At 41.3% G+C, this 27,745-nt stretch overlaps 1 protein-coding gene across 1 annotated transcript; it reads left to right on the forward strand.

Moving 5' to 3' along the window:
• The first annotated feature begins 6,122 nt into the window (after window positions 1-6,122).
• tpo (thyroid peroxidase) lies at window positions 6,123-25,969 on the forward strand. The gene is made up of 9 exons (XM_028989025.1): window positions 6,123-6,261; window positions 6,574-6,706; window positions 7,507-7,636; window positions 10,603-10,809; window positions 17,159-17,680; window positions 21,402-21,660; window positions 22,308-22,478; window positions 25,049-25,286; window positions 25,515-25,969. Exons 1-9 carry the CDS (start codon window positions 6,123-6,125, stop codon window positions 25,720-25,722), a joined length of 2,007 nt encoding a protein of 668 aa, XP_028844858.1. The 3' UTR covers window positions 25,723-25,969.
• The last annotated feature ends 1,776 nt before the right edge of the window (window positions 25,970-27,745 follow it).

Below are 27,745 nucleotides of genomic sequence, written 5' to 3' on the forward strand. Positions count from 1 at the left end.
AAACTTTGAAACGTGGACAAGGGTGGACCTTAACCTTGCTAAAATGCTGTGTCATGACCTGAAGCAGACTGTTCCTGCAAAATATCAACAAGCCGAAGCGGTACTGTTTCATACAAAGACAGACCACAACACACTTCCAAAAACGTTAGACCATGTACTGAACTTACAGTACTTTGTTTTGTAAGTTCTACACATGCAAATGTGCTGTTTAGCCATTTGATATGCAGAAAATGTCATCCTGATTTTTAATCAACACCAAGAATTCAGTCCCCTTTGTTGCAAGTAAATGCTCATAATCAATTTTCTTTAAACGTTTTCCAACCACCCTGAATTTTGTGGAGCTTTTGAGTGAAGTGATTGCGAAACACTGCAGCACAGCACACGATGACACAATGAAATTTGTCCTCTGCTTTTGACCCATCACCCTTGGTGAGCAGTGGGCAGCCATGACAGCAGTGTGTGGGGAAGCTACGGGATTCAAACCGACAACCTTCTGATTACGGGGCCGCTTCCTTAACCACAAGGCCAACACTGCCCCTCAGTGAACCCTGAAACACGGGTTTTATCTTTCTATAAAGTTAATTGATTATTAACTTTTACATCTTGCAAACTTCTGAATTAGACATTAAATTATACTGGAGTCAAATCCATTTGTCTTTCAAAAACCTGTGGAACTCTGAAGACCTCTTCTTCAAAGTCCGAAAAAAAACCAATCCAATTCATGAATAGCTGTTAGATTTGTTGATTAGCAGATGTGCGTCATAGTAAAAATATGATTATTTAAACATTCCTTTATTTAGATGAGAAAATTGGCAGATATACTGAAAGAGAATGAAAGTGGAGTGGGCTTTGAGTAGAGTCAACAGGATATGAAGTATTCCTCTCAGAAAAAGGGACTGCACAAACCCTCAAAGTCTGGAGCACGTCAGCAGGAAACAAGACTCTCAGACGCTAGCAGCCCGGGCTCTTATACAGGTTGTGTGATGTTTTATTTTTAACCTCTTCTAATCTTTAGAATGCAAACATTGAGTTCAAGAAAATGTGTTTATATGTTTATGTATTCTCATATATATTCTCAGAGCCAGAAAAAAACTATAACATCCCTTTTATATAGATGCTGATGCTTTCATGAAGCATCTTTAATTTCTTCACAGAACCCATTCAGGTACCATTATGGCTGGATTCATCCGAATATGTTTCGTTATCAGTCTGTCTATGCTGCTTACAAATAATGGAGCTGATGTTCCGCACAGTGAGTAGTGTTCTTGATTTTTTTCATTCTTAACAAATGTTATTAGAACTGTGTGTGTGTGAAATGTATTGTCTTTGTAAATCATTTCTAATAAATACATGAAATGCTTTCATGTCAGTATAGACGATTCAGTGTTTTAGGTGTGAACCCAGATATTATGTGCAAATATTCAGCTTTTTTCTTTTTGCTGGCTTCTGGACCTGTTTATCATGGAGCTCCACAACAAATCCATTCCACTCTCACATTATCTGTGCTATCAGCTCCCTCAGCCTTAATTCAGAAAAGACATTTTCATCTGTGGAGTAAATATGCTCAACATATGCCTTGGAAACAGACCAGCTAAAAAACGAGAATATTTTTGCTCGACTATATGGAAAAAAAACATTCAGCAGAGTAGTGAAACTCTGAATGAAAAATGATTCTCTGCATGATTGAACCTGCTCTATATAATGTAAGACAGTACAGAACAATAGCAGAATTGGTATTGTTTGTGAGTGCTGTCGTTGAAATATCGAGAAATTCTACATTGCAAAAGCGTCATCAAAAGATGAGTGACAGATATTTTTGTACATAAAAATAAATAAACAAACAAATAAATAACCACAGCCAGGCACTGTGCATATTGGATATGAAATGTAATTTATAGAGATGAGAATATTGATGTTCTGAGAGGAACGCAAATTCCCAGCAGCAGTGGAGGATCGTAGTTAATGCTGCGGTCATTGAGGTTTTTCCTATCCCATTCCTATTCCTAATTTCCTATCTCTAAAGCTGCATTAAAACTGGATGCACATGGTGAGTCTCCGCAGGAGTTAAAAAGAATGGCACAGGAAGACACTGCACATTCGCTATAATGGGTGCAGTAGCTTTTATTTGTGTTTGTGGGCAATTTGTGTTGATTTATGTCTTAATACTCTGAGATGTCTTCCCACCATTTTCAATGATATGATACGATCACTTCAGGCAGAATGACATATTTCAGTTTTTCCAGTGTCCTTAATGAACGTATCTAATTTACAAGTCTGATCATAGAGCAAGTGTCACGAAAAAGCCAAGTTTTCCAGGAAAACGAAGCCACCGGCCATTTGCTGAACTCAATATGCGTAATGATTCATGGCTAAAAAAGAGCTTTGCTATTTATATGTGCCGCAGCGCAGCCTGTTTAAAGTCACATTTTCCTCTCTTGATGGAGGTCTTCATTTAATTGCTTACACAGTTGACACAATGGTTACAGGTCAAAATGATGGAATTCAAGGACACCCAAAAGACTTTCCCTTTCTAACAAGTGAAAGCGAGTGTTTTGTCACTGTCATGAACAGCATAGCACAGCACACGGTGCACGGTGGAGACGGTACCTTGATGAGTTGGAATTCAACTCCCTTAACCGCCAGGTCGACAGTCACCCATGTAGACAAAATTTCGGTTATCGGTACTTGAGGACAGACATCTCAAAAAACACTGTACCAGATTCAAGGCTAATAAGAACAAGGGACAGAAAAGGTGCTGGAGCCAATGACAATTAACACATTTTTTGTTTTGTCCTGTGTAGCTTCACCAGAGGGGCCATGAATTGCAGATTAAGCCTATTAAGGTGACCTACGGCTGTTGATAGATTAGTTTCTCAGCAGAACTCCTGGCCACATCTGTGCCTTGGAAGAACCTTCATCCAACTAGAGCAGATTAAAATGGCCAGAAGCCTGAGGAGGTTTACAGAAATCCAGGTTCCCTTTCTTGGCCTCGCTAGTGTTGTCCAACGGCTAGAGAAGCAATGGCTGTGGTCCAATACGGCATCCTATATCCTCATCCCAAACACCTTTTCCTTGGTCTCGATGGAAAATGTCATGATATGTGAAAGGTGTGAAGGACTGAGCAAAAGTGCTGAAAGAATCTGACTGCACTTACTCTAATGTGATATATATAATGTGATGGTTATTGACATGGGAAAAACCTTCTTGCCAAATTGCTTCTTGCAGTCTCTACACCACAGTTGTCTAACCACGAAAGAAATTTACCACAGCCCTGATTGCAATCCGTCCAATTAATTAAGGCAATTTTATCTGATTTAATGTGATAATTTATAAAATATTCCAAACATTTTTTTTGTAAAAGTGAATTCTGAATGACCTTAATTATGATAAAATTGCCATTAAACACATGATTGAGTGCTTTATTGCACAAGGAATTCCCGTAGCTGCTAACTGTTTAAAAGCACCAACATCCAATAAATGAGCTTGTCAGTACAAACCATTGTTTCCCAGTGTAATGTTGCTCATTAACAGCTCATCACATTAAAACAGGGAGGGGGGTATTGAACCTCTCCAAAAAAAGAAAAAAAAAACAGAACCAGCTCATGGTGGCTAAATTCGTCAAGCTTGCTGCTGACCAGCAAAGACCCGTTTGCCGCTTTGACCAGGCTAAGCTGTGATTTAATTTAGTTTAGCTGTTGTTTTAACAGGTAAGATTGAAGTATATTTTCATTATACTAACCCTAGATAGGTAGAAACTTACTTTTGATATGTTTGCCATATATGGCATATATGGTAGGTCATTCATCATTGCGTGTAGGCCTAATTAAATCATTAGACAAGGCTATTACAGTTTCAAGGACAGATGATCAAAAATTGTTTCTGCATTAAGAGAAGTCAAGTCACTCAATTTAACCTCCTGAGACCCAGTAATTAATTTTTTACCCCCAAGTACCCTCAAGACTTTGAAGTCTTGGTCTCGCTACCGACAGTCTCGGTTTTGGTGGTCCTGACTACAACACTGACTGTAGTACACATCTCTCATACTATATATGTCACTGTTCTAAGTCCTGTTGCGTCTTAGAGAGGACAACTGTAGATTTAAAAGTTTGTCACATGTGTGGGGGTGTGACGTTGCCAATTCCACCTTTTCTTGTCTTTTCCAAATCAGCACAAGCACATTTTAGAGTAAGCATGATAATTATACACTGCTCAAAAAATAAGACATCCTAGATCTGAATGAATGAAATATTATTTTTAAATACTTTTTTCTTTACATAGTTGAATGTGCTGACAACAAAATTATCCAATTTATCAACCCATTGAGTCACACTCAAAATTAAAGTGTAAAAACTGTCCTTAAAACAAGTCAAAATAATGTGTGTGGCCTCTACGTGCCTGTATGACCTTCCTACAACACATGGACATGCTCCTGATAAGGGACTAAAGCATCCGCTAACTCCTGGACAATCTATGGTGCGCCGTAACGTTGGTGGATGGAGCGAGACATGATGTCCCAGATGTGCTGATTTGGATTCAGGTCTAGGGACAGGTCCAGACCAGTCCATAGCATCAATGCTGTCTCCAGACTCTGTCACGTGTGCTCAGTGTGAACCTGATTTCCTCTGTGAAGAGCACAGGGCACCAGTGGTGAATTTGCCAATCTTGGTGTTCTTTGGCAAATGCCAAAAGTGCTGCAGGGTGTTGAGCTGTAAGCACAACCCCCACATGTGGACGTCGGTCCCTCATACCACCCTCATGGAGTCTGTTTCTGACCGTTTCAGCAGACACATGCACATTTGTGGCCTGCTGGAGGTCATTTGCAGGGCTCTGGCAGTGCTCCTCCTGCTCCTCCTTGCACAAAGGTGGAGGTGGCGTCCTGCTGCTCGGTTGTTGCCCTCCTATGGCCTCCTCCACATCTCCTGATGTACTGGTCTGTCAACTTGTAGCGCTTCCTCTACAGTGAAAGCATCGTCAGCATTCAAAGATGACCAAAACGTCTGCCAGGAAGCATAGGAACTGAGAGGTGGGCTGTTGTCACCACCTGCAGAACCAGGTCTTTATTGGGGATGTCTGGCTGACTTCCTATTATTTCCACATGTTGTCTATTCCATTTGCACAACAGCATGTGAAGTTGATTGTCAATCGGTGTTGCTTCCTAAGTGGACAGTTTGATTTCACAGAAGTGTGATTGACTACGTGGTTACATTGTGTTGTTTCGGTGTTCCCTTTATTTTTTGAGCAGTGTATTCAAAATGTGTTTTAAATGATATATATGGATTAATTTCCCCAAATTAACATTATATATTTTATATTGTGTACTGTATTACATCAGGATTTAGTATTTGTTTTTTTCTAGTAGACTAGTTGAACTTTATTGATCTTACATTCCGTTATAATAAAAATGTAATAGAATTATGTACAAACAAAATAATCTTTGCTATTTGTTTTTTACCACCCCAACACTTTTCCCCCAGGGTCTCAGGAGGATATGTACCACATCAGTCAATAAGCTTTAAATAGAACAGCCATTAAGGTGCATTGCAGTGAATCCTTTTTTAAAACTCATTTTAATTCTCTCAGTCAGAAACAAGCATGTTATTGGTGATGCCTCCTCACACGTTATGGTTTGGACACAGAAGCCCTTTTGGGACATGTGGGCTGGCAAGGCTACAGTCGCAGCAATATAATTGAGGTTACATACATTAAATGCCAGGCAGGGGCACTGTGGTGTTGAATGGTAAATGAGAGGCTGTGTGAGACATCATTTTACCACCAGCAAGCATGACACCCAGACTTGACCAGAGGGCTCAGAACCGGTTAAAAATAGCAAATCTTCTCTTGCTTTTTATGAAAAAATTTTGAGACTGCTGAGTCTACTACAAATGTGTCAACTTGTTATGTTTCAGGAATCCCCAAGAACGTTCAAGCTTTGCTGCTTTCTTCATTTCAAGATTCATTTCAAAAGGTGGAATCGGTCTTACTCAATGCTGTGAAAAGGTGAAAAGCCTCTGCTATTCTGCATTTGCACTTGTAGCATGTCGCAGGCTTAAAGTACCTGAAAAAAGTACACAGACTTCTTCTGGGTTTGATTGCATCGCAGGCAAGGCTCCACGCAATCCCCCATGCAGATGTTCTCTTCTCAACGCCGAGCCGATCCCGAGGCCCAGGAGATATCAAAAGCAGCAGAAGTCTTTGAAATGACTTTGCTCCTTTTAAAGAACGGGGCAAGCCGAAGACATAAAAGAGCCATTTCTGTGTCAGGTGCAGTCCTTTTTCAATGTAACTGCAGTGTCAGCAGAGCTGTAATCCAGTCGCATTGCCGAGCTAGTTTACTTATGCAGTTAAAGACGTAACTGTCACAAAGGTTGATCCAGGAAGAGGGTCACTTTCACAGCAGGCTGGAGATACCATCGGTCTCTCATCGGCACTTAAACTAAATGTCACCGTAAATGCGAAAGGCACACTGTGAAAGTACACAAGGCTGTGGTAATGGATGGCGTCCGAGACTTCTGAGCACCGTCGAGCGTGGAATATTAGATTTGCATTTTGCCAATGTAATTAATCCTCTTAAAGAGTTCCTCTCCGTGGAGCATGTGGAGCTGATCGCAAACTGGTCTGGGTGTCCGTCACCCATACAACCGGCAGCGTGTCCCCGGGGAGGTCAGTCCGGCAAATACAGATCCATCACCGGCCTGTGCAATAACAGGTAATACGTCGCACGCATCCACCATGAAGCAAAACAACTTAATGACACTGTAAGTGCATGTGGTTTGCTGTGATCAGCCAGCCGACTGGAGTGCTTTTCAGGCTCGGCTGGAGCGTGCTGGTCACCAGGGTCATCCGCGGGGCCGGCTGGATGCTGGCATTTTACACAGAGAGCAGGACCAGGCTGATGAGATGTCTTGTGACAGTCTGAACTGGTCAAGGATGGCAAAGCAGATGGAAGGAAGGGTAGTCCCAGCGTGAGGGACAGAGACAAGCGGAAAAGGCCCACTTAGCGGTGGAAGGATGCTGTCTGGCCGCCTTGCAGCGCGAAGAGAGGGACGCTTTAAATCAATATTTAAGCCTGTCCGCCTGGCCCGCGCCAGAGGGAGGCGGGGAGACAGAGAGAGGTCTTCTACAGGATGAAATGGACCGCTTTTTTTTATCTAGCAGATGTGACTGGCAGACTTGGAAGGGGAAAATGTGACATTTCTATGCTGCGCCGTAATCTGCTCCTATCACACACGCTGACAGTTGACATACTGCCAAATAATTCAATAATGCTGATTCTGCTATGAGTAGCCGGGCAAAGTGGGCCTTTTGTACGAGTGGATCTAGAACACTTATTTAACACTGATACGGGGCTGCTGACAGCCACTGTACCTTTTCGGGACGTGACCTCAACATTCTGAAGAGGTCGACAAACTCTCTACAATAGCAGCGACACACTGGTGTCTTTGCAAAATGTGACGTACTGGGAGTCTTCCTGAATGCTGCCTATTCAGAATGTGCTGTCTTATTCAGAAATAACCCTCTCTGGGGAGCAGCCAACAGCGCATTGGCCAGATGGCTCCCGGCGGAGTATGAAGATGGAGAGAGCCAGCCGAAAGGCTGGAACAAGGGGGGAAGGAACCGCGGCTTCCAACTTCCCCTGGTAAGCCACGGCTGTGGGACGGACTGATTGCAGCACTTTCTTTTCTTTTCTTTTTTGAACAATTTTAATTCAATTCATGCTGACATGGTTGCAAAATGTAATGTGGAGCAGTAACTGGCCAGCTGAGTTTGGTGGGAATATCAGTGTGCAGCGTGAAGGAGCTTGACGCAGAAATTCAAACAGCTCCAAACATGTTTGCTAGTTGCCCAACATCCCAACCATTCTGTAATAGTTTCTAACATCCAGAAGATAAACTAGGAATGAGTGGCAGCTCTCATGCACCCTACTTCCTCATTATTTATGATGCCAGATACAAAAAATGTACACAGACGTTTCCTCCTTCCATTTTCCTCCATTTCTGTTGCTCATAACACAAGTCTAGCTTGCAGGGCCACCAGCGGACATCATAAACGTGCAGACATCTCAGGATCATGGCTACCACATGGCTCCTGAAGCTAAAAGCTTTGATCTGATTGTAAAACACGCTGTAGGAATTTCTGTGCGGTAAACATTGATCATTTCTAACTGTGAGAAATGGCATGTGCGGCGTGTGAGCATGTGTGGTGTGTGAGGCAAAGCAAGTTTATTTATACAGCACATTATCATATACAAAAGGTCATTCAATGTGCTTTACAGAAATAAAAAAAAAAATCATTCAAATACAATGGGGCAAGAAAATGACAGATAAAAGAAATACATAAAAGACCAATAAGAATGCAAATATTCAAAAGAAGGCTGCGGAGAACAGTGTCTCACGCTCAATGTGTGAAACTTGAGAGCCCTCTTTAAATGTTATATAGTAGATGGGTGCTTCCTCAGGAATCAGTCTGTAGTCGAACTTCAGCAACTTCAATTTGATTGCATCCTGAATCAGATTCAAGTCACTGATGCTTGCCCACAGAGTGACCTCTGTCTCTCTCACCCATCTACCTGAACTCAATTATAGAAAGCTTGTATTCTGTCCAGAGTGCTGCATTCCTCCATGGACTGTTGCCAACTTTTCACACAGGACAATGCCAGTCGAGGTTGTTCTTGTCTCTGGTTCCCTGATGGTAGAATGAGCTTCCAAACACCAGCGGAGCAGAATCTCATCACTCATCAATCTTATTCAAGAATCTGATCACTTCTGATAGAGCCTCCTAGACCCACCCATCCCATTTCTACCAGCATGCTTCAGTTTTAAACTCCATATACTTTGAATGATGTTGCTATAATCAGATTTACTGCTCTGCCATTATGCAGCATTATGTTAAAAATACAATTAGTGAAAGTGAAGTGATTGTCATTGTGAAACACTGCAGTACAGCTCACTGTGACACAAGGACATGTGTCCTCTGCTTTTAACCATCACACTTGGTGAGCAGTGGGCAGCCATTAAAGGCACCCAGGAAGGCGCCCCAGTGTGTGGGGACGTACCTTGCTCAAGGGGACCTCAGTGGCACCTTGGCAGCTCGGGATTCCAACCCGCAACCTTCTGATTATGGGGCCGCTTCCTTAACAACTAGGCCACCACTGCCAATTTGCTTACATTGAAAGAGACTAGTTTTTTTTTCTTCAGCTGGAAAAAAGTGACTAGTTTCATTTTCCAAGTGAGAGATGATCAGTGATTTATATTTCAAATGCATTTTGTTTTCTACACTGTATTGTGCCGATTAATATCAACAGTGAATGGCTCATTACTTTACCAGCTTTACCATTACTTACTTATAATTTTATTGAATCTGTTCCAATCCAAGAACAAAGATGACAGCTTAGTCAATTATTAAATAAGAATTTGCTCTGTGTGAGACATAAAAAGGTGTCGGTAAAAATGTAAAGCTTATAATAAAATCTTCTCTATAAGAACTCTTGTGCTAAAGTAAAAGTGAAGTGAATGTCACTTGTGCTACACAGCAGCACAGCACACGGTGAAATTTGTCCTCTGCATTTAACCCATCACCCTGAGCCATGACAGGCGCCTGGGGAGCAGTGTGTGGGGACGGTGCTTTTCTCAGTCGCACCTCAGTGGCACCTTGGCGGATCGGGATTCGAACCTGCAACCATCTGATTACGGGGCCGCTTCCTTAACCGCTAGGCCACTGCTACCCCTGGCATACACTTTGCACTTTGCATACACTGTGCCATTTAAAAAATATATAGACCTGCATGTGAATACTTTACAAAAGCGAAATGATAATTAAATATATATCACTCCATAACACCTATTTCAGTTAACCTTGTTGTTTACAGTAGTGTGTATTTGCTTGGTCAGATATTATGGTTAATGACCAAGAAATTACACATATGTACACAAACACAAGCAGATGTACTGTGCATTTCTCTTCTGGCTGAATGTGTCAGAAAGTTGAAAATACCAGTTTCAGTGAAAGTGTTCCAGAATGTGCTACAATAATTATTCCAGCTAGAATTAATATAAATGCCCTTTTTATGTGTGTTGGCTGTATACATTAAATTATTGGATTAAATGTCTTCCATCTAAGTTATTCACTTAAAAATATGTGAATTGCAAGATTCTAATTAGCTGACTTGGCCTGGAGTGATTCAGAGAAAAATAATTAGACAACAGAGAGCACAACAATTAAATAACTAAATAAATAAATATTTGATTTTGGTCTTTAAGATGGTGCCATGATATACTCTGGTTTTACAGTGGTGCAATATAACACAGAGACACATTAGCCACTCACTGTTGTAGTGTCATTCTATAACAGTTAGGGGCTGATGTAGCTGCATATTAATAAATAGAAATGCTCAGAAGAAGGAACAGAACAGCATTCATAATAATTAAAAAGTGCTGTGAACAGCTGCATACTAATGGAGGCCACTTGCATTGGGGGGAGTGCTCATATGAAGAAAAACAGTAATTTAGAACGTAACCCATTAATGTTTTAAAAAATATAACTCATCATTTTACCACATTGTTGTATGGTTTAAGGGCAACTTGTGCAATATTCATGTATTTATAGGTGCGTGAAATCAGCAAGAAATTTATGCAGAGCTCCGAGTCGCCCATCCTGAAGGATGAAGCCTACTCTCAGATGCTAGTGGACTGGGGCCAGTACATAGACCATGACATTTCCTTCACTCCGCAGAGTACCAGCAGAGCTGCTTTTTGGAGTGGACAGGACTGCTTAAGTATTTGTGAAAATGTCAACCCGTGCTACCCTATTGAGGTACTGTAGCCAATTATGGTCCATTTGCTATCTCTATTTTTCTCACTGTTCATTTCCAGCATGAGTATGAATGTGACATGCAGGATCTTTGCCAATGAAACTTCTTATAAAAGGAAAAGTGAGCAGCACACATCCAGCATCTCAGATTCAGATTCATACCCTGTTCTCTGTCACAAGAGGTTATGAAAACATCATTTATTTTTTTATAAAAATATTTAAATAAGAAACATACAGAAGTGAAGAGTATAAGAGATATGGGCTGTACAGTCTCATGAATTACTATTAATAACACTACCTCTTTTGTTGTTGAGTAATTAATCACACTTGCATAAATTCATTGCAATCACACATTAAGATTTACTGAGTGATCTGTAATTGCGTTTTCATTTCCACTTACCTCTACGTCAGCGTATTGAGGTTATGCAATAAATGAAACTTGTTTATTTGTATGTAAGGGATGGAACACACATTATTTGGGTTTATCTAGTGTCCTTATGTTCACAAAGTACACCCTGCTGTGTTATCATCCCCTACAGGGGGCACTGACCTCTGATTAAATGTCACTTCAATTACTTCTTTATCTCAGCGCAGCAGTGACCATCACTGTACACAAGCAAATGTTTGGCTGGGCTACCTTGTAATGGTACATAAATCAGTGAATCTTTGGTAGTCAGAGCAAAAGAATATGATTAAATACAACACAAAACAGCCATGTTTAATTTGTTATTTCTTAAAGTGGAACAGGCACATGCAAAAAATGACAGGATTTCCACATTATGGCAGTCCAGTCATCACCAAAACTAACAGGCGTGTGGTTTTGGGACTGGGCCTCATCAAATATTTGTGAATGCAAGGGGCTGCCTTGACTCTCGGGGGGACGTGTTTCACCGACTCTTGAGAAGTAGAGCTGACAGGGTAAACAGCTGCAATAAACTATGTAATGATGCAGTAAACGTGTTACACTAAATGAATAAAGCGCAGCACCTCGATGAATGCAAAACCAAGGGCAAGCCAGGGGCAGAAAGTGGAACATGCACTAAAAAGGCTGCTTACGTAGGAAGAATCAACTGTTCTGAGTACATGTATCGCATGTCCAACAGTGGGGAACCAGTGGGGAAGTTGAAGTGGACTGTGGTTAAAGCAAGTTTGCTGTGTGGATAGTAATGGCCTTGCCCATGGCGTTTCGAGGTTCAATGTCAGTAATAATTCAAGGAAAATTTCTTGTAGCTTCCTTCACCAATGTTTTAACCAAGATGTAAACACACAGCGTACGTCAAAATTGAAATAACCCTGTACATCCATGCCTTCAAACCCCTCTGCTGCCTCTACAATGGAGTTCTTGAAAGCAATGCACTTGAACCCTAAATTGCCTGAGGGTGGCCGAGCCTGTATTTAATAATTGGATAACAGCATCAGCTAAATTAATTAATGTAATTGCAGAAGCACCCCAGACACCCCCTTCCGGATATTCAGTAACAACATGAACTTAGTGATGTAATGTAAAATAGTAATGTGGTAGAACGAGGACATGGACGGGGGGTCATTCTAGGAAGGGTCCTTGGGAATGTGAAAGGTTGAAGTAAATAGCTGCATATATAAAGCCTACTCAGTAAAAAAAAAAAAGTTTCCTAATAAGTCATCTAAATTCTGCTGTAGCGCATTGTCCATCCAAGGCAGCAAGAGCAAATCAGTGGCAAGTGGGAAAGGAGATTTTTTTTATTATTTATTCGTGCAGCAAGGTAAATTTTGCACTACCAGTAGATCTACGAAATTTGGAGAGCAGTACTTGAACGGAGCCATGTGTTATGAGAAGGGAGCAGAATGCGGTTGTGACTATTTCACTCCGGCGGGAGGATAAAATGTGACCAACTACGGTCAGACGCATGTACAGTATATTTATAAATTACCTACTTTATGAAAAAAGTGTTACTGATTCCTAGTATGGTGCTTTCCTTTCTAGGCCAAGTGTGTCTCACAGTGGGCCTGTTTATCAAGGACACGTTTTCCCATTGTTGACAACAATTTATGTTACGTAAACTTACGTAAGGAACTATCAGAAACTGAATAAATTATTCAGAATTCATTGTTAGTGTGACCTCATTATCCGTGTCATATGCTCATCACGCAACTACTAAGTCTATTTATTGTTTCATTCATTTTCTGGTTGCTGATCTGATATACTTTATGAGTAATTATTTATTACTTGCAATAATAATTCATGATTTTTAAAGGACAACTCAGTATTATTAATCAAGTCAGTCACATAACAGGCCACCAAAAAGGTCACCCACAAGTGATATAAAATGGATCCATGTGATAGCTGTGATTATTATTCAGACATCATTTCATCATATGATCTTTTTGGCTTTGACATGTGATTTTGACAAAACAGAAGTAAATGGACCCTTTAATCCTTATCCTTTTAAGATCTAGAACGTGACAAATAATGCATTTATGATCTTCCACCCTTATGCAATGGCTTCTTCAAGGGTTGATCAAAATGACTCGAATCAAGCAGATATATTATATTTAATGAGGCCCTGTTTCATTTCTGATTTTGTCAAAGGCAATCAAAGGCCTGACAGGCATTTTAAAGTTGAGACAGCTGGGGTTTTTCACTCTTTTCTGTCAGAGCTGAAGAACAGCTCCTTGAACCGGGGCAGTTCTGGCCCTTGCTGAAAGTCAAACAGATCAATTTGCAAGTGATTCTGACTAGAGCTGAGATATTCTGAGACTTTTTGTTCCTCGATGCATTCATATTGCACGTCAGCCTTCGTGTTTCTGGAGCTTTGTGGAGGTCCTGCTGGTTTTATTTCCGACCGGCTCAGTTTAATTCACTAATTAGGTAACGGCCGCTGACCATAAAACGCTGGCTCATTAGTGCAGATGGGTGGATGTTATCACACTTGACGTTTATACCTGCAGGACACTGGCACCCCAGCAGCATGACTACCTTCACCACAGAATGCTCTTCTCATCAGGAAGCAGGGGTGAAATGTGATGCATGTCAACTTTATCTCCGCACCCTACACCGCATCAGCCTAATCATACTCTTATCCTGAAACAGAAACGTGTCTATGGAAATCTCCAGTAAATAAGGACTTGTTTATTTCTCATGACAAATTTATAATGTGTCTGCTTTGACAGTTAGATAAAATGCATTTTTGTGCTGTAATAGTCAGTGACACAACTCGAACCAAGCTGTCGAACTGTTGAGGAGCTACTTCCATGGTGTTTATTGCAGTGTGTAACACACTCGCCTATGAACCGGACAATCACAGGTTCGAACCCCACTTACTGCCATTGTGTCCCTGTAACTACTGATTGTAAGCTGTGAATGTAAATCACATCCACTGCATGCTTCCTCTCCACCGAGCACTGACTCTATGACACTAGTTTGTACAGTCACAATGTGTTGCTGCTGTGCTGAGTACATACGACGCGAAAGAGGTGATACCAGCAAAGTCTGAGAAACTCCGGAAATCCAGTTCTTGTGAAGAGTTGTTCTTTATAATTCACGCCTTAATGGGCGCCTTTATGCATTGGGAACCTGATAAACCTTGGGGCTTTTAGAGAACCCTGGTGAGGCCAGTCTCACACGGGGGCATTGCGTATATGCATGGCGCTTTTGTTAATCACGGAGCTCTTGAGATGTGTTTTACCTTCACTCCCCCTCATGCCCTCTATAAGAGAATTAGCCAGCTTGCCCTCACTTCCACGGGTTAACTGGATGTATGTTTGGAGTTATGAGGCAGCCTTCACTGGCTGCATATTGATTACTATTCTGAATAATCTCTTGATTGTGTTTACGCCCCACAGTCCCACACAATGCATGGCAATCTTCAGATCTCATGCTCATATTGGCAGTGAAATTATGAAGACTTAGCCAGGCTTAGGAAGAATTTCCAGTTCGGATGACTGTGAAGAATGATTAACCATGTCGATCAGAGCATGAATATTTATGGGTGCTCTTTAGCTTTAAAATGTCAGTGTGGAAACATAGGCTTTGTGAGTAATTTTTAAGGGAATGTTTCTTGTTTCTTTATTATTTCCAGAAAGTATAAATACAACGAAAATAAATCCTCAGAACACTGACTGTGCATTTTGTAACATCAGAAATCAGAAATGCTGCACACATCAAACACAGTCATCTTTTACTCTACATCTCTGCAGCGCATTTCCAAAAGCAGAGCTTATGCTTTGGAAAGTAAAAGAGTTGCTACTATCAATATTAAAAAAAAAACAAAAAAAAATCTGCACCATCTTCTTGACGGATGCAATCGGTGAGAGAAATGAAATTCCCCTTCATCAGAGGTGCTGCCAGAGGCTTTTTGCATAAAGTAACCCTCCACCCTAGGGCTAAGGCCACTCTGCCCTAGTTTAATCTTCGTGCCATACAAGAAATGAGGGGTGAGGGAGGTGAACACTTTAAAGTGTTCAGTAAAGGGAGGTGCGAAACTGCAGGATTGTCACGAGATGAGGCAACAAGGCACATGTGCTTGACTTCAGATTGAAAAAAAAAAGAACAGAAATAACACCAATGACCAAAATGTAAAGGTTATGGTGACAGTTTACAGTGTACAGACGTTTCCAAGTGTGTATTAGAGCCCGTGGTGGTCATCAGTTGCCTTTAGCTACGTCCAAACATGTCTTGGCTACCACTTCAATGTAAAATATAAAAGGACCATGTTTTTGTGGGCTCCCTCAGGAGGTACATCTATAGTCTCTGAGATGAAATTAGATTTAAAGGTGAAATGAGACTTAAAGGTTTGTTTTCCACGATGAAATCATTGTCTGAACTATGTAGTTAAATGGGATTTAATCCCACTGATAATGGTTGAACTTGGGTTTTCGGAGGTATCACACGATATCCCCCATGGAATAGGACTAGTTCCTTCACATATAAAAGTGAAAGTGAAGTGATTGTGAAACACTGCAGCACAGCACACGGTGACACAGCAAAATGTGTCCTCTGCTTTTAACCATCACCCTTGGTGAGCAGTGGGCAGCCATGACTATGCCGTTCACCTTGAACAAAGATTAACTCAGTCGGGGAAATGCAAGGCACAGCAGTTGCAGAAAATAATCAATAGTAACACGTTTTGATTTTTTTTTTAAAATATGAACTGAGATCTTGATAGAATGTGTACATATTCAATATCAATTGTGCACAAAAGGACGTTTAAATCAATGACTATGTCAATGCTAATTGTTTTGACAAAGGCATTTTGCAATGTTTCAGGAGATAAAAGTTATCGTGTCTCCTGTATACCAGAGTCAATGTGTGCCCACCTGTTTACTGAGGATTAACAGACAAAACTCTTACAGTTATGTGGCACCAGCTATCTGCTGCCAGACGCTCTTATAAACAAGGAGAGAATGAGATAATAGATTTGCTGCTGGGTGAATAATTTCACCTGGGTGCCTAAACGTGTTAAATAAGCACTATGTTTTGCTTAAGGTGCACTTCGATTAGGGGAGTTAATAGTGACTTTTCATTTGTTGACTGTGTGCCGGGCTCACACTGTGCCAGAGCAGCAAATCAAATGTGGGTTTTTTTTTTGGGCTGCAGCCACAGAAGTGTGACAAATTCTTCAGGTAAAACCTGGATAAAAACTCATCAGTGGGATTTGTTAGTGTCAACGTTGGGTCACCAGAACTCCATGCAAAGTGTGTGTGAGTGATAAATCTTTCTATCCTGATGGGAGGGCTGTCTTCCAGGATCTTGATGCCTCATCCACAGGAAATGATGTCACCACACACCAATATGAGACGTTAGACAGGATCTCCATTGCCATAAAAATACCAAATGATGGAATGCTGAAGGTTGTCTATTCCAGTCTATCTTTTAGAACCTGGAACCAGGAACCCTGAAGCTGTTCTAGTGACTCATGACGTCCAAGACCTTTCCCGGATGCTTTCACATTCTAAATGGCATTTCTTTTTAATTTCTCTTTCAGCTAAGTTTTATATTTTCTTGCAAACTGCTGAAATTCACAAGGTCGCAAAGGCTTTCACCAGCGGTTTATTTTTATATGAAATCCACACTTTTCAACTAAGCAACACAACATCTCAGTTCAACATTAAAATATATAGCAATATAGCATTTGGGAAATTATGGAAAATGCATTCCACTGTGTTTCAACAAACAGTGTAGACGTCTGAATTAAAACTCACTGTAACGCCCTTATCACAAACACTCTCACTTGTCTAATCAGCAATTCATAGTCACGTTGTTTTATGACAGTGACTGATACCTTTGTCGTACTGGCACCAGTCTTGATTTAGCAATCCTCTTTTAAAAACTTGGAACAGATGCTTTTTAATCCAGAACTGCTGTTGCCCACAGATTCCCCCACAGGAAAGTCTGCTGAAAAACAAGAGCTGTCTTCCGTTTTTCCGTTCATCGCCTGTCTGCTTCAGCGCTAAGCCAGGCACCCCCCGCGATGACCTGCAGCAGATGTTCCAACGGCAGCAGATGAATTCCGTCACGTCTTTCCTGGACGCCTCCACTGTTTACGGGCACAGCATGGCACTGCAGAGAAACCTCCGGAACCTCTCAAGCTCCCAGGGCCTGCTGGCTGTCAACCAGAGGTTTGTGGACGCTGGTAAGAGGGCCTACCTGCCGTTTGCTGGTAACAACCCTTCCGCGTGTCTCCAAGAGCACCGTTCGGTGGAGGGAAATGACAGGGTCGAATGCTTTATTGCTGGGGACAGCAGGGTGAATGAGGTGGTGCCCCTCACTGCCCTCCATACGCTCTGGGTCAGGGAGCACAATCGAGTAGCTGTGGCTCTCAACAGGCTCAACCCCCACTGGAGCGCCGAGACCACCTATCAGGAGACACGGAAAGTGGTTGGAGCGCTGCACCAGGTGAGCGACACTCTGCTTCTGTATTATAGCTTGTGTCAAGTCTGAATTACTGGGTCAGGCCAAGTGTCAAAATCTTCACAGACAGAAATGCTCTTTTAATCTCAAACCATGAATGCATAGTTTAATTTAAAACGGCAACACCCACATGACTCACCTTAATCTACTGAATGAATTTCCATTTCATTTAAATTTAAAATCAGACCCCTTTCACCCTTAAATGCACATGAACACGACTAGCCTTAAAAATGCTCCCATACTTGTTAAATATGCGTGCATGACTTTACAATGGGAGATGATTTGATATCAGGTGGTCCAGAGTGGATCAAAAAAGATGTTTATGATAGTATTTTTAAAAAAAGACTTAAAGATGTTTATGATCGTATTTTTTCAGATAATCACAGGGTTGACTACATGAGACGTACACACAATATACCACAATATACCACCAATATACCATTTTATATAGGGCATATAAGCCAGGCTTCTTAAAAAATCCCATATGTGATTCTACACAGGCACAGTCCGTATTGTATGAATCTGATTTAAATGCTATGCTATGCTATGTTATGCTGTGCTATCTACTCAGAGCTTACTAGTAGCTACGTGTACATAGTTAGTAGCTAATAACTAATGCCATTGCCAACTATGACATTTTATGGTTATATGGTGCATATTCATTTGGGAGGCATAGTTAACATTTACAGCATTTATCAGATGCCCTTATCCAGAGCGTCTTACAATCAGTAGCTACAGGGACAGTCCCCCCCTGGAGCAATTTAGGGACTCTCCGACTACTAGTCAAAAGTGTCAGCACGTCATTTTATATTGTAGAACTAAACTTCTGATGTTATGCAGCACCCAAACACTGTTTTAGAGGTGATTGCAGCCAACAAGGAAGACATTGGGGATGGCTTTCCATCGGTCTTGAAGAGGGTTCATGTTCCCTTCACTCATGGTAATAAGCATCTCATTAGGCTGCTTATGGTGATGGCAGTAATGTGCAGAGCAGTCATGAAGGTAAAGAGAGGCAGCTTCCAAGAATTAATACATTTCCTGGCTTAGATTCCTCAAAAACGTTTGCCTGTGTTATTGCCTTGTTTTAGACATATGGAATTATGCCACCATGACAGCTAGCCCATCTGGAGGCCTTTGACTAACACAGAGGAGCTGCAGGAATATGGGGAGACTGCATGTCTCTCCCAGTGTATTACAGACATTCCGCATATTCTCTTCATGTCTGAGCTTTTTAGGTGTTCAACTTTTTACAAAATGGAAGAAAAGGCCTTTTGGCCTGATGCGACTAAGGTCAAAGTATGTTGCCCTTAATTCTGAAACATATATTTGTTGCAAAGTACAGGTCATCACCCAAATAACAGCTCATCTCCTAGACTGCTTACTGCTTTTCTTCAGATGAAACAGGGCGATACTAAAGATAGAGAGGGTAATGAATAGCTCCAAATACTCCAGATAAGACATTTTTTTGCTGAAGTACAGAAGCAAGCTGAAGGCAATGCAGTGTCTGAGCTGCAGTGTCAGTCCTATAGAAATTGCAGTGAACTGACTGAACTTAAACAGCAGAAAGACTGACGTCAAGGAGCAGAATTCCAAAGGATTCCACAGCATGTTAGTCAAGCATTTTTGCTCTATAAGTCTTTGCATTGGTTTCCATTTGTGTTCAGCAAACAGTAATGTTTGTTGTTAAAGGTTAAAAGGCATTGACATGGTTTATTTTTAAATGAACAAATCCTGAAACATCATTTAGCAAATGTACACCTTAATTTGATTTACTTTTGCATATGTAATAATTTATTCAAATTAGATAAATGATGTATGCTCCACTAACTTGACCTCATATGGCTAATATCTAACTATAATATGCCTTAATGTAATTCTCTAATCTCTGGTGAAGTACAGCACAACATAGCAGAATAACAGAAAATGCATTAGCTGCTTCAGTCTGTTTTTTGAAACTATTAATTAAAAGAACTGTCAATACGACAATGTTACATTAACACATAAGACACTGTGTACATCCAGTAGGATGCAAATGTCTAATAAGTGCATTATTTTTATTATAGAGCCCTTCTGTTGTGTTCAGTGATGCCCCAAAGTAGAGAAAATACATTTAAATATGAAAACCCACACACTGCCACAATATTTAGAATAATGTGAATATATTATTTTCTTATCCTCCCACACAGCCTGCTTTTAAAAATAGATAATCTGCAGTACACTTGACAGGGCATACTTACTCCTGCACTGCTACGGCACATTAATAACAGGAAACTTTATTTGCACCATCAAGTTGTATTTCTGGTGACTGTCTGTTGCTGAAGAGACAAAACAGTATTTGTGCGCAGATGGGTGCCAAGGGAGAAGCAGAATAAATGAGTGGCGACGCATTTTACACCCAACAAGAAAGTATCTGTGTATCTGCATTTATAATGATATTAATGTAAGTCTCTAAACATGCCTTTGACTGCATCTCAACATAGAAACCTTTCTATCTAACATGACAGTCATGTTACTAATGTAAGTAAAAATCTGAATATTCTATTTACAAAACCAATATCCTAAACTGCAGTAGGCTACACAGTTTGATGTAGTTGTTTGCAGCACAACAACTAGTGCATGATGCAAGAGGGTACTGGTATTTTGATGGAGGTGAGTCCAAATAAAAAAAAAACACTAGGTCCAAAGCAGATACTGCTTCTGTCTAAAAAGATTCAATCGAGCCAGTGCTGTGCAGTGGCCATTGAAAACAATCTTTGTTGCGAGTGTGTTACCCTCTAGGCTACTACCTCCCTTATAGAACTACACTCAGTTGCAAACACAGAGAAACATCAGGCTTAATGTATTGATACCAGCGAGCATCATTGTCGACTGGGCTGCTGTAACAACACTCTTGCCAGACAGGAAGGTGCCAGGGCTTTTAGTTTCCAAACCGACAGGCCATTCGCCGCACTGGCAGGAAGCGAAAATTTCAGGATTAAAGGCCTTGAACCGTCAACTAAAGCCTATCCTCTCTGAGCAGTCCCTGTTGGATCAGAGATGCTCTTTATCGGTCACAGAAGGATCTATAAGGTTGAGTGGAGCCCAGACCCCTTAAATTAAAGTGGCAGGGACTCTGTGACTCTGAAGTGTTGCGAGAGAGGAGGAGACAGACGGCACACATCAACCAGAGCGAACTGTTTTAACAAAGTCCCACGTGGTTATAAATACATATGAAGGTGCCATATTACAAACTTTTAGCTGCAGTTTTTTTTATTTACACATCCCAGCCACTGAACGTGACGTTTCGCTTAGGCAGTGATGTGCGCCTTTAGAGTCTTCTCCGGAGTCTGTGTGTGGTGGGTGTTGTGATTCTGGTGGTGAGCCCAGGCTTTTATAAATAGTGATAAGGGCAGATGAATTTCTGAGGCATATCGCAGTGGGAATGGAATGTAGAATCTTATCTTATCTCTCAGTTCAGGATGTCCCAAATTGCCATCTTAGAGTCATATTTGGTCTCGAATATATGTACAACATTTCAGATAGCCACTTCTTATCCCAGTTCCAGTGGGAGGAAATCTGGATTTGGGTTAATCCTACTTCTTATCTGTTGATTACTAGCATTCTGAGAGTGACTGTCATGTCTTAACACTGCAGTAATGCAGAATGCTGCATTAATGTTGTTTTTCAGAAGAAAAATCGTTAATGGTTTGATTAATCTTAATTTCAGATCGTTACCATGAGGGACTACATTCCAAAAGTAATTGGAAAGCAGGCTTTCCGTCAGTACTTGGGCCCATATGAAGGATATAATGAGTCTGCAGACCCTTCGGTGGCGAACGTATTTGCCACTGCTGCCTTCCGATTCGGTCATGCCACCATCCCTGCCATGCTACAGAGGCTCAACAACACTTTCCAGGAGCATGAGCTCTTTCCATCTCTGGAGCTGCACCAAACCTTCTTCAGCCCATGGAGGATTGTCAAACAAGGTTAGTCTTGAAGTGAGTTTATTCACTAGGGCCCATTTGAGAATGATTTCCATTTTGAATTTTGAGAATCTGTCTATCCATAAGACTGCTCCGAAATACTGAATATTTTTTTCTTAGTTACCAGCTTCCATTCAAATACCACCACCTCTGAATGAGGGTGTGGAGTTACATGATTTGTGTAATATGAGTACCATGCATGAATGGCCACATCAAACAAGCTCACGTGGATCTCATTCACTGGAACCTGTTTCATTGATAACAACATAAACATGTTCTTGTGTTTCCTGCCACTTTTGGCAACCCAAACCTTGGATAGAACAAAGAAAGCAAGTTTAGTGGTGTAATAATCAACTTTAATGAAAATATTGTGCTCTTCATTTTGAAGCCCCTTCCAATCATGTAAAACGTGTATTCCGTATAGCAGGTCCACGACAAGCCCTTAGATACAATCAATTTAAATCCACATGTGTTTTCTCTCCAACATTAGAGGCATTTCAGTGCATCACTGTTACCCCTGTGGTTTCAGTGCTGGTATAATATGTGTGGAGGGGGCAGGTCACCTCATTAACACACTGTCCATAAATACTGAGCAATCATCTGAGCCTGAGAGCAGAAAATGTTTCCCTTTGTGCTGTTCCCCACTGCAGGGGGGATAGACGTGGTGCTGCGTGGCCTTTTGGCCAGACCAGCGATGAAGGTGACCCAGGACCATCTAATGAACCAGGAGCTGACGGAGAGATTGATGGTGCTCACTGTCCAGGGGACTCTGGATCTGGCTGCCATAAACCTCCAGAGGGGCAGAGATCATGCTCTACCAGGTTCAAAATCAATGGCTGACTCTCTTACCATACTTGCACTTTACATAGCTGGTGTACTGGTTCAGTATTAGAAGAGACTTTTATTTTTTGCCATTACATTACCACAAACTACAGTGCGCTGATCCAACTTATTTACTGAACTAATTACAGTCATTTTCAAGAAAGCGCACCAATATCAATATTCTGAGCATTGGCACAGAGTATTTGGGGAACTAGGGTTGCAATAATTAACACCCTTAATCTTCTAAACCTGTAATAAGCACTCAAGCCACATGCTCTGTAAGTGAGAGCATGGAACTGGGAATGATGGCATACATTTCTTAATGAAATGAGCCCAAAACGGTCCCCTAATACTATATCTGAAGTCTCTTTCCGAAATTCAGTCGTGGTGCAAAATTACAGCCACTTTGAGCCAGTCCCACAATGAGATTTCCACAGGACATGCCATGCCTGTGTCTGTAGCTTTAAATGCAAATGAGGAATGATGATGAGACTGGCCTATAAAAGTAAGCGGGTATTCAGAGAAATGATGGCATCAACACCATTCACCAACCACAATGGAAGTCATATCTTAATTTTTCCAGAAAAGAATTAAATGAATGAATCACCGAGCAACTGCAGTGCTTTTTTTTTTCAAAGTGAAGTGACTGTCATTGTGGTACACAGGAAGCATAGCACATGGTGACACCTCAAAATGTGTCCTCTGCTTGGTGAGCAGTGGGCAGCCATGAAAGGTGCCTGGGGAGCAGTGTGTGGGGACGGTACTTTGCTCAGTAGCACCTTGGCGGTTTGGGATTCGGACACGTTGGGATTCACACGTTTTCAAGCCATGACGGTTGTTGGAGTTACTTTTTAGGGGAGGGTGGGAAATTCTCTGGGTGTAAAAAGCAACAGGAGGTAAACTTTCCTCTTATGACAACAAAAGTGGACAAATTCCAGATCTGGCTGTCTGAGCTGCCGCTCCCTGAATGGCAAAGCAGAAGCACTCTTTACACCTATCGCCATTTCTAGCCACTGCAGGACTATAGACAGGCTAGGGGAACAATCTCACAAACTGAAATTTTCAGAATAGGGAACCTTAAAAAAAAAGCCTATTAGACTCTTCACATGCCATGGGTGTCGCTATATAGTACTTATAACTTGTTTGTTAATGCTTGAGGCAAATCATGCCTAATAATCATGACTGGTCCTGCAGCAGAATTATTAGAATTGGAATTAGAATCAGTGTTATTGCCCATCTATATCACACACATAATGAATTTGGATGTTGTCAAGCAATAGACAACAAAATAGCAATAGAATAAAATAAAACATGTAATGTAATACTACTGAGACAAACAAACTACATAAAGTACAAACAGTTATGTGCATATTGTATGCAATGTATTAGTTGAGTCTATTAAAGTGTGAGTTTATTGTCATATTTTAGACGTATACAACAAATACTTACAACAAATACATTTACTTGATGTGACATTTGTGAACGTGCCCAATAGGTGCCCAACTGGCAATTTGGCAATTGCAACCTTCTAACATGAAGGTACCATTTGTAGCTAAATGTACAATAAATTTGACTAAAAACAACATTGAAAAAAAAGGACTTTGATGTGAACACTAGCCACTAGTTTGGACAGACTTAACGGATGTTGTGTACTTGAGAAACATGAAGAAAATTAATATGAAGAAGCTTAAGATAGACCCCATTAAATAATAAAAGCTGGATTTCTCAGTGGAAATGTTCTGATTTATGACTTAATATACTTCATTAAATTTAAATTAAAATTTGGACGTCCGCAGAGACACCATCCAGCAATCAATTATTTTTCGCAGATTTAGTGCTGCTTGAGCTATTATTTTTATTATCATTATTACAAAACAAAGACAAAAAAGAAGAAGAGTCGTGTGTACTATTCACATGACATCTTTTCGCTCATCCTCGCTTGACAAGCGTTTCCATAGCCACAGTTTAGAGTGTCTGATCTGATTAAAGCAATTGTCATTCACCATAATATTACACTCCTGTACATCAGCACACCTGTCAAATCGGATCTTTTGCAAATAGACCTGCGCAATTTAAATATACATTCACCTGCTCGACGGAGAGGAACGAGAAGCTGAATGAAACTGAATTATTAGTTTAAGGCCTCATCGAAATAAAAAAGGGAGATGCGTCCGTCACCCCTCCTCTGCAATTAGCGGCCCCACTTCCTTTTAATTCCGTGAATCCTTCTCCTTGGCACAAAAGCGATCAACAACGGTGTTCTAGGAATAATAGAGTCGGGTTAAAATGGGGACCACTGTGCAGGTGTCAGCGTAATTTCTCTAATTATTGCACACGGAGGTTAAAAAAAGTTGATTGCAGCGTGCACCGTTCGCTGCTGCTCCGCCGTTCGTGATGTGGCTGTTATTGGTGCTTCAGAGCGGGCGCGCGGTCTAGACACTCTGCATAAAGCCGGTCTGGTTTTCTCCCCCTTCATGAATACTAAATGGAAGTAAAATCAGTACAGGCAGCGGGGAGATTTATTTTCATATATGCATTTGTGTGATAATGGCCTTATTGAGTTTTGCAGGGTACAATGAGTGGAGGAGCTTCTGTGGGCTCGGAGTGGTCCAGAACGTGGGGGAGCTTGGAGAAGTCGTCGGCGATGCGCATCTGGCTGCGGCCATAATGGAAATGTATGGTCACGCCGGCAATATTGATGTGTGGCTGGGTGGACTGGTGGAGAAGGCGCTGCCAGATGCCAGAACTGGGCCGCTGTTCGCATGCCTGATAGGGAAACAGATGAAGATGCTCCGCGAAGGGGACAGGTATGAATCATGAGGCGCTCGGCGGCGCTCAGTGATTAGCCTGCGTCTCATTTACAATTCCAGCCGCGGGAATCCATCTCACCCACTGCCGAACTGGGTGGTGTTATAAATGGTCAACTGTAATAAACAGGGGGGGCAAGGAGGCAATCTTGGGCTGTAAATAACTGGGTGATGAAGGTAATACGATGCCGCTCTGAATGATGATGATGATGTTATTTTGTGCCGTAGGTTCTGGTGGGAGAATCCTGGGGTCTTCACACACAAGCAGAGGGAAGAACTGGCGAAGCATTCGCTGTCTCGGGTCATCTGTGACAACACAGGCCTCGAGAGGGTGACCCTGGATGCCTTCCAGCTGGGCGTGTACCCCCAGGACTTTGTCCCCTGCAACAGTGTCCCCACATTAAGCCTGGAGACATGGAGAGAAGACCAGAGCTGAGCTGGTAGTGACAGAATCTATCTTAACTTACAGCTATATTAGCATCTGGTAACAGCAGCGCCATATTCAAAAAACATTTACAGCATGCTGTTATAATATTTATTATTATTAAAAAATAACACCTGTGTTACAGCAGAAAAGTGAAGACGGCAAAACAACCAGATGTTATGTAATGCAATTTTAATAGTAATGTAATAATAAAACAACAAGCTTTATGTATGTTTAATTATGCATTTACATGTATAATTCATTGCTGGGATTTTTAATAACGTAATTATTTCTTCATTATAAAAAATGTTGTCAGGTAACGAAATGCATGAAAATGTCATCTAAACAATGACATAGGCAATAGGAGCAAAGCAGCTTCTTCTTTGCAGCAACATATGAAACTACACGCATTGTGCTTTGATACCTTCTGGGCAACTCGCCCAGCGCCGCAAAGCGAGTGACATTTCGCATGTTTTTATTTATTTATTTCGCGGTGAGAAAATGGTCCTTTCGTGAAATAATTCAGGCTAGTTTCAGCCGAGGATGGTACAGTGGCTGTGTGGTTAGCACTCCTGCTTTGCCACCAGGAGACCTGTGAGGGAACAGTCCCTCTGTTCCCTCACTGGTTTCTTTCCACAGTCCAAGCAATGAATCCAACGAATGAAGCAAAGAATGAGTCCAGCCATGCAATGATATCTGTGATCCTGGACATGCAGATACCTGCCTTTGGGTAAAAGTAGAGCAGAATAAAATTGTAGAAACTCATGAAAAAAAAAATCTATTAGAAATAGACTAGACTACAAATAGATGTAAAAACTGTTAAGGCATGAAGGGTCCAATTATCAAAGCATCTTCAGGACTTACAGAAATTAACTGATAAATCCAACCACTTTCCAGTGAAGGCATGTAACTCTTAGGGAAGAGATTGTTATTGTCACATCAAAGAATTTAACACATACAAATTAAAGGACTGCCTGCTAGTAATCTATATCTTGGAGAGAACTAACTACCCACCCAGCCCTTGTTGTTGGAATTTTTTCTGTCACCCAAAAGATAAACTTCAATGATGTTAAAGTCGGCCTATAGCGATGACTGACTCCTCTCGTGCACTCTACTTGTCACTCACACACAATAGACGTATCATGTGTAAGTGTAGCACACGCAATGTTGCCAGATATGTGGTCAAATACCCCCAAAATATCACAAAAAATTGTACTTTAACTAAAATGTTTAAATAAGATTTGGTTCCTCAATAATACTTATTCTTCTGTTCTCAACAAGCAACCTCCTGTTTCTTTGTTCATTTCAAGCTGGCTGTTTAATCTGGTCCTTTTTGGTCTTCATGGGTGGGGCTGCCCAGTGGCCCAGCATGTTTCTTCTGGATTCTCTGGTTTTCTTCTGACACCCAATGGCATACACTCTAGGTGAATTGGTCTAAATTATCCATAGGTATTAGTGTTTGAGTTAATGGGGTGTGTTTTGGTGCCCTGTGGTGGTCCCAGGATGGGTTGCGGCAGCTGAGACCCTGCTTAGGAATAAGCGGTTAAGGAAAAGGATGTGAGTTGGGTGAGTGGTGGACAACAATTCCATACACCTCATAACTGCTCTGCCACTCCACCCCAGACACTGTTTTATAAATGATGCTTAATCAAATATTATCGTGCCTGTTTTAGTCCCAGTTTGGTGATATCCAGCCTGATTTGTACAAGCCGAGCTGGATCAGCACTGCATGTCATTGTGAGAGATACCCAATGGGGGATTTTTTTTCTATGAATCTGACAGACCAACTTCACCACTCTTATTTTTGGATCAGACTTTGAATGTGCAGGGAAGCTGCTGCTGGCTCGGCATGCTACGTTCTGGAAATTTCCAGCATTACAGTGCCAAGCTCTTAGCTTCTATTGAGACTAACAAAATGTACAGTAAGTCCTCCATCTGGAAAAAAAAAAAAGAATATAAAAAACAGTGATCTGGAGCATAGAGCATCTCCATGCGCTGCTAGGAGAAGAGAAGCACCAACAACTCAACTTCCTCT

The sequence above is a fragment of the Denticeps clupeoides genome, chromosome 1, assembly GCF_900700375.1.
Source record: "Denticeps clupeoides chromosome 1, fDenClu1.1, whole genome shotgun sequence".
Lineage (NCBI taxonomy): Eukaryota > Metazoa > Chordata > Actinopteri > Clupeiformes > Denticipitidae > Denticeps > Denticeps clupeoides.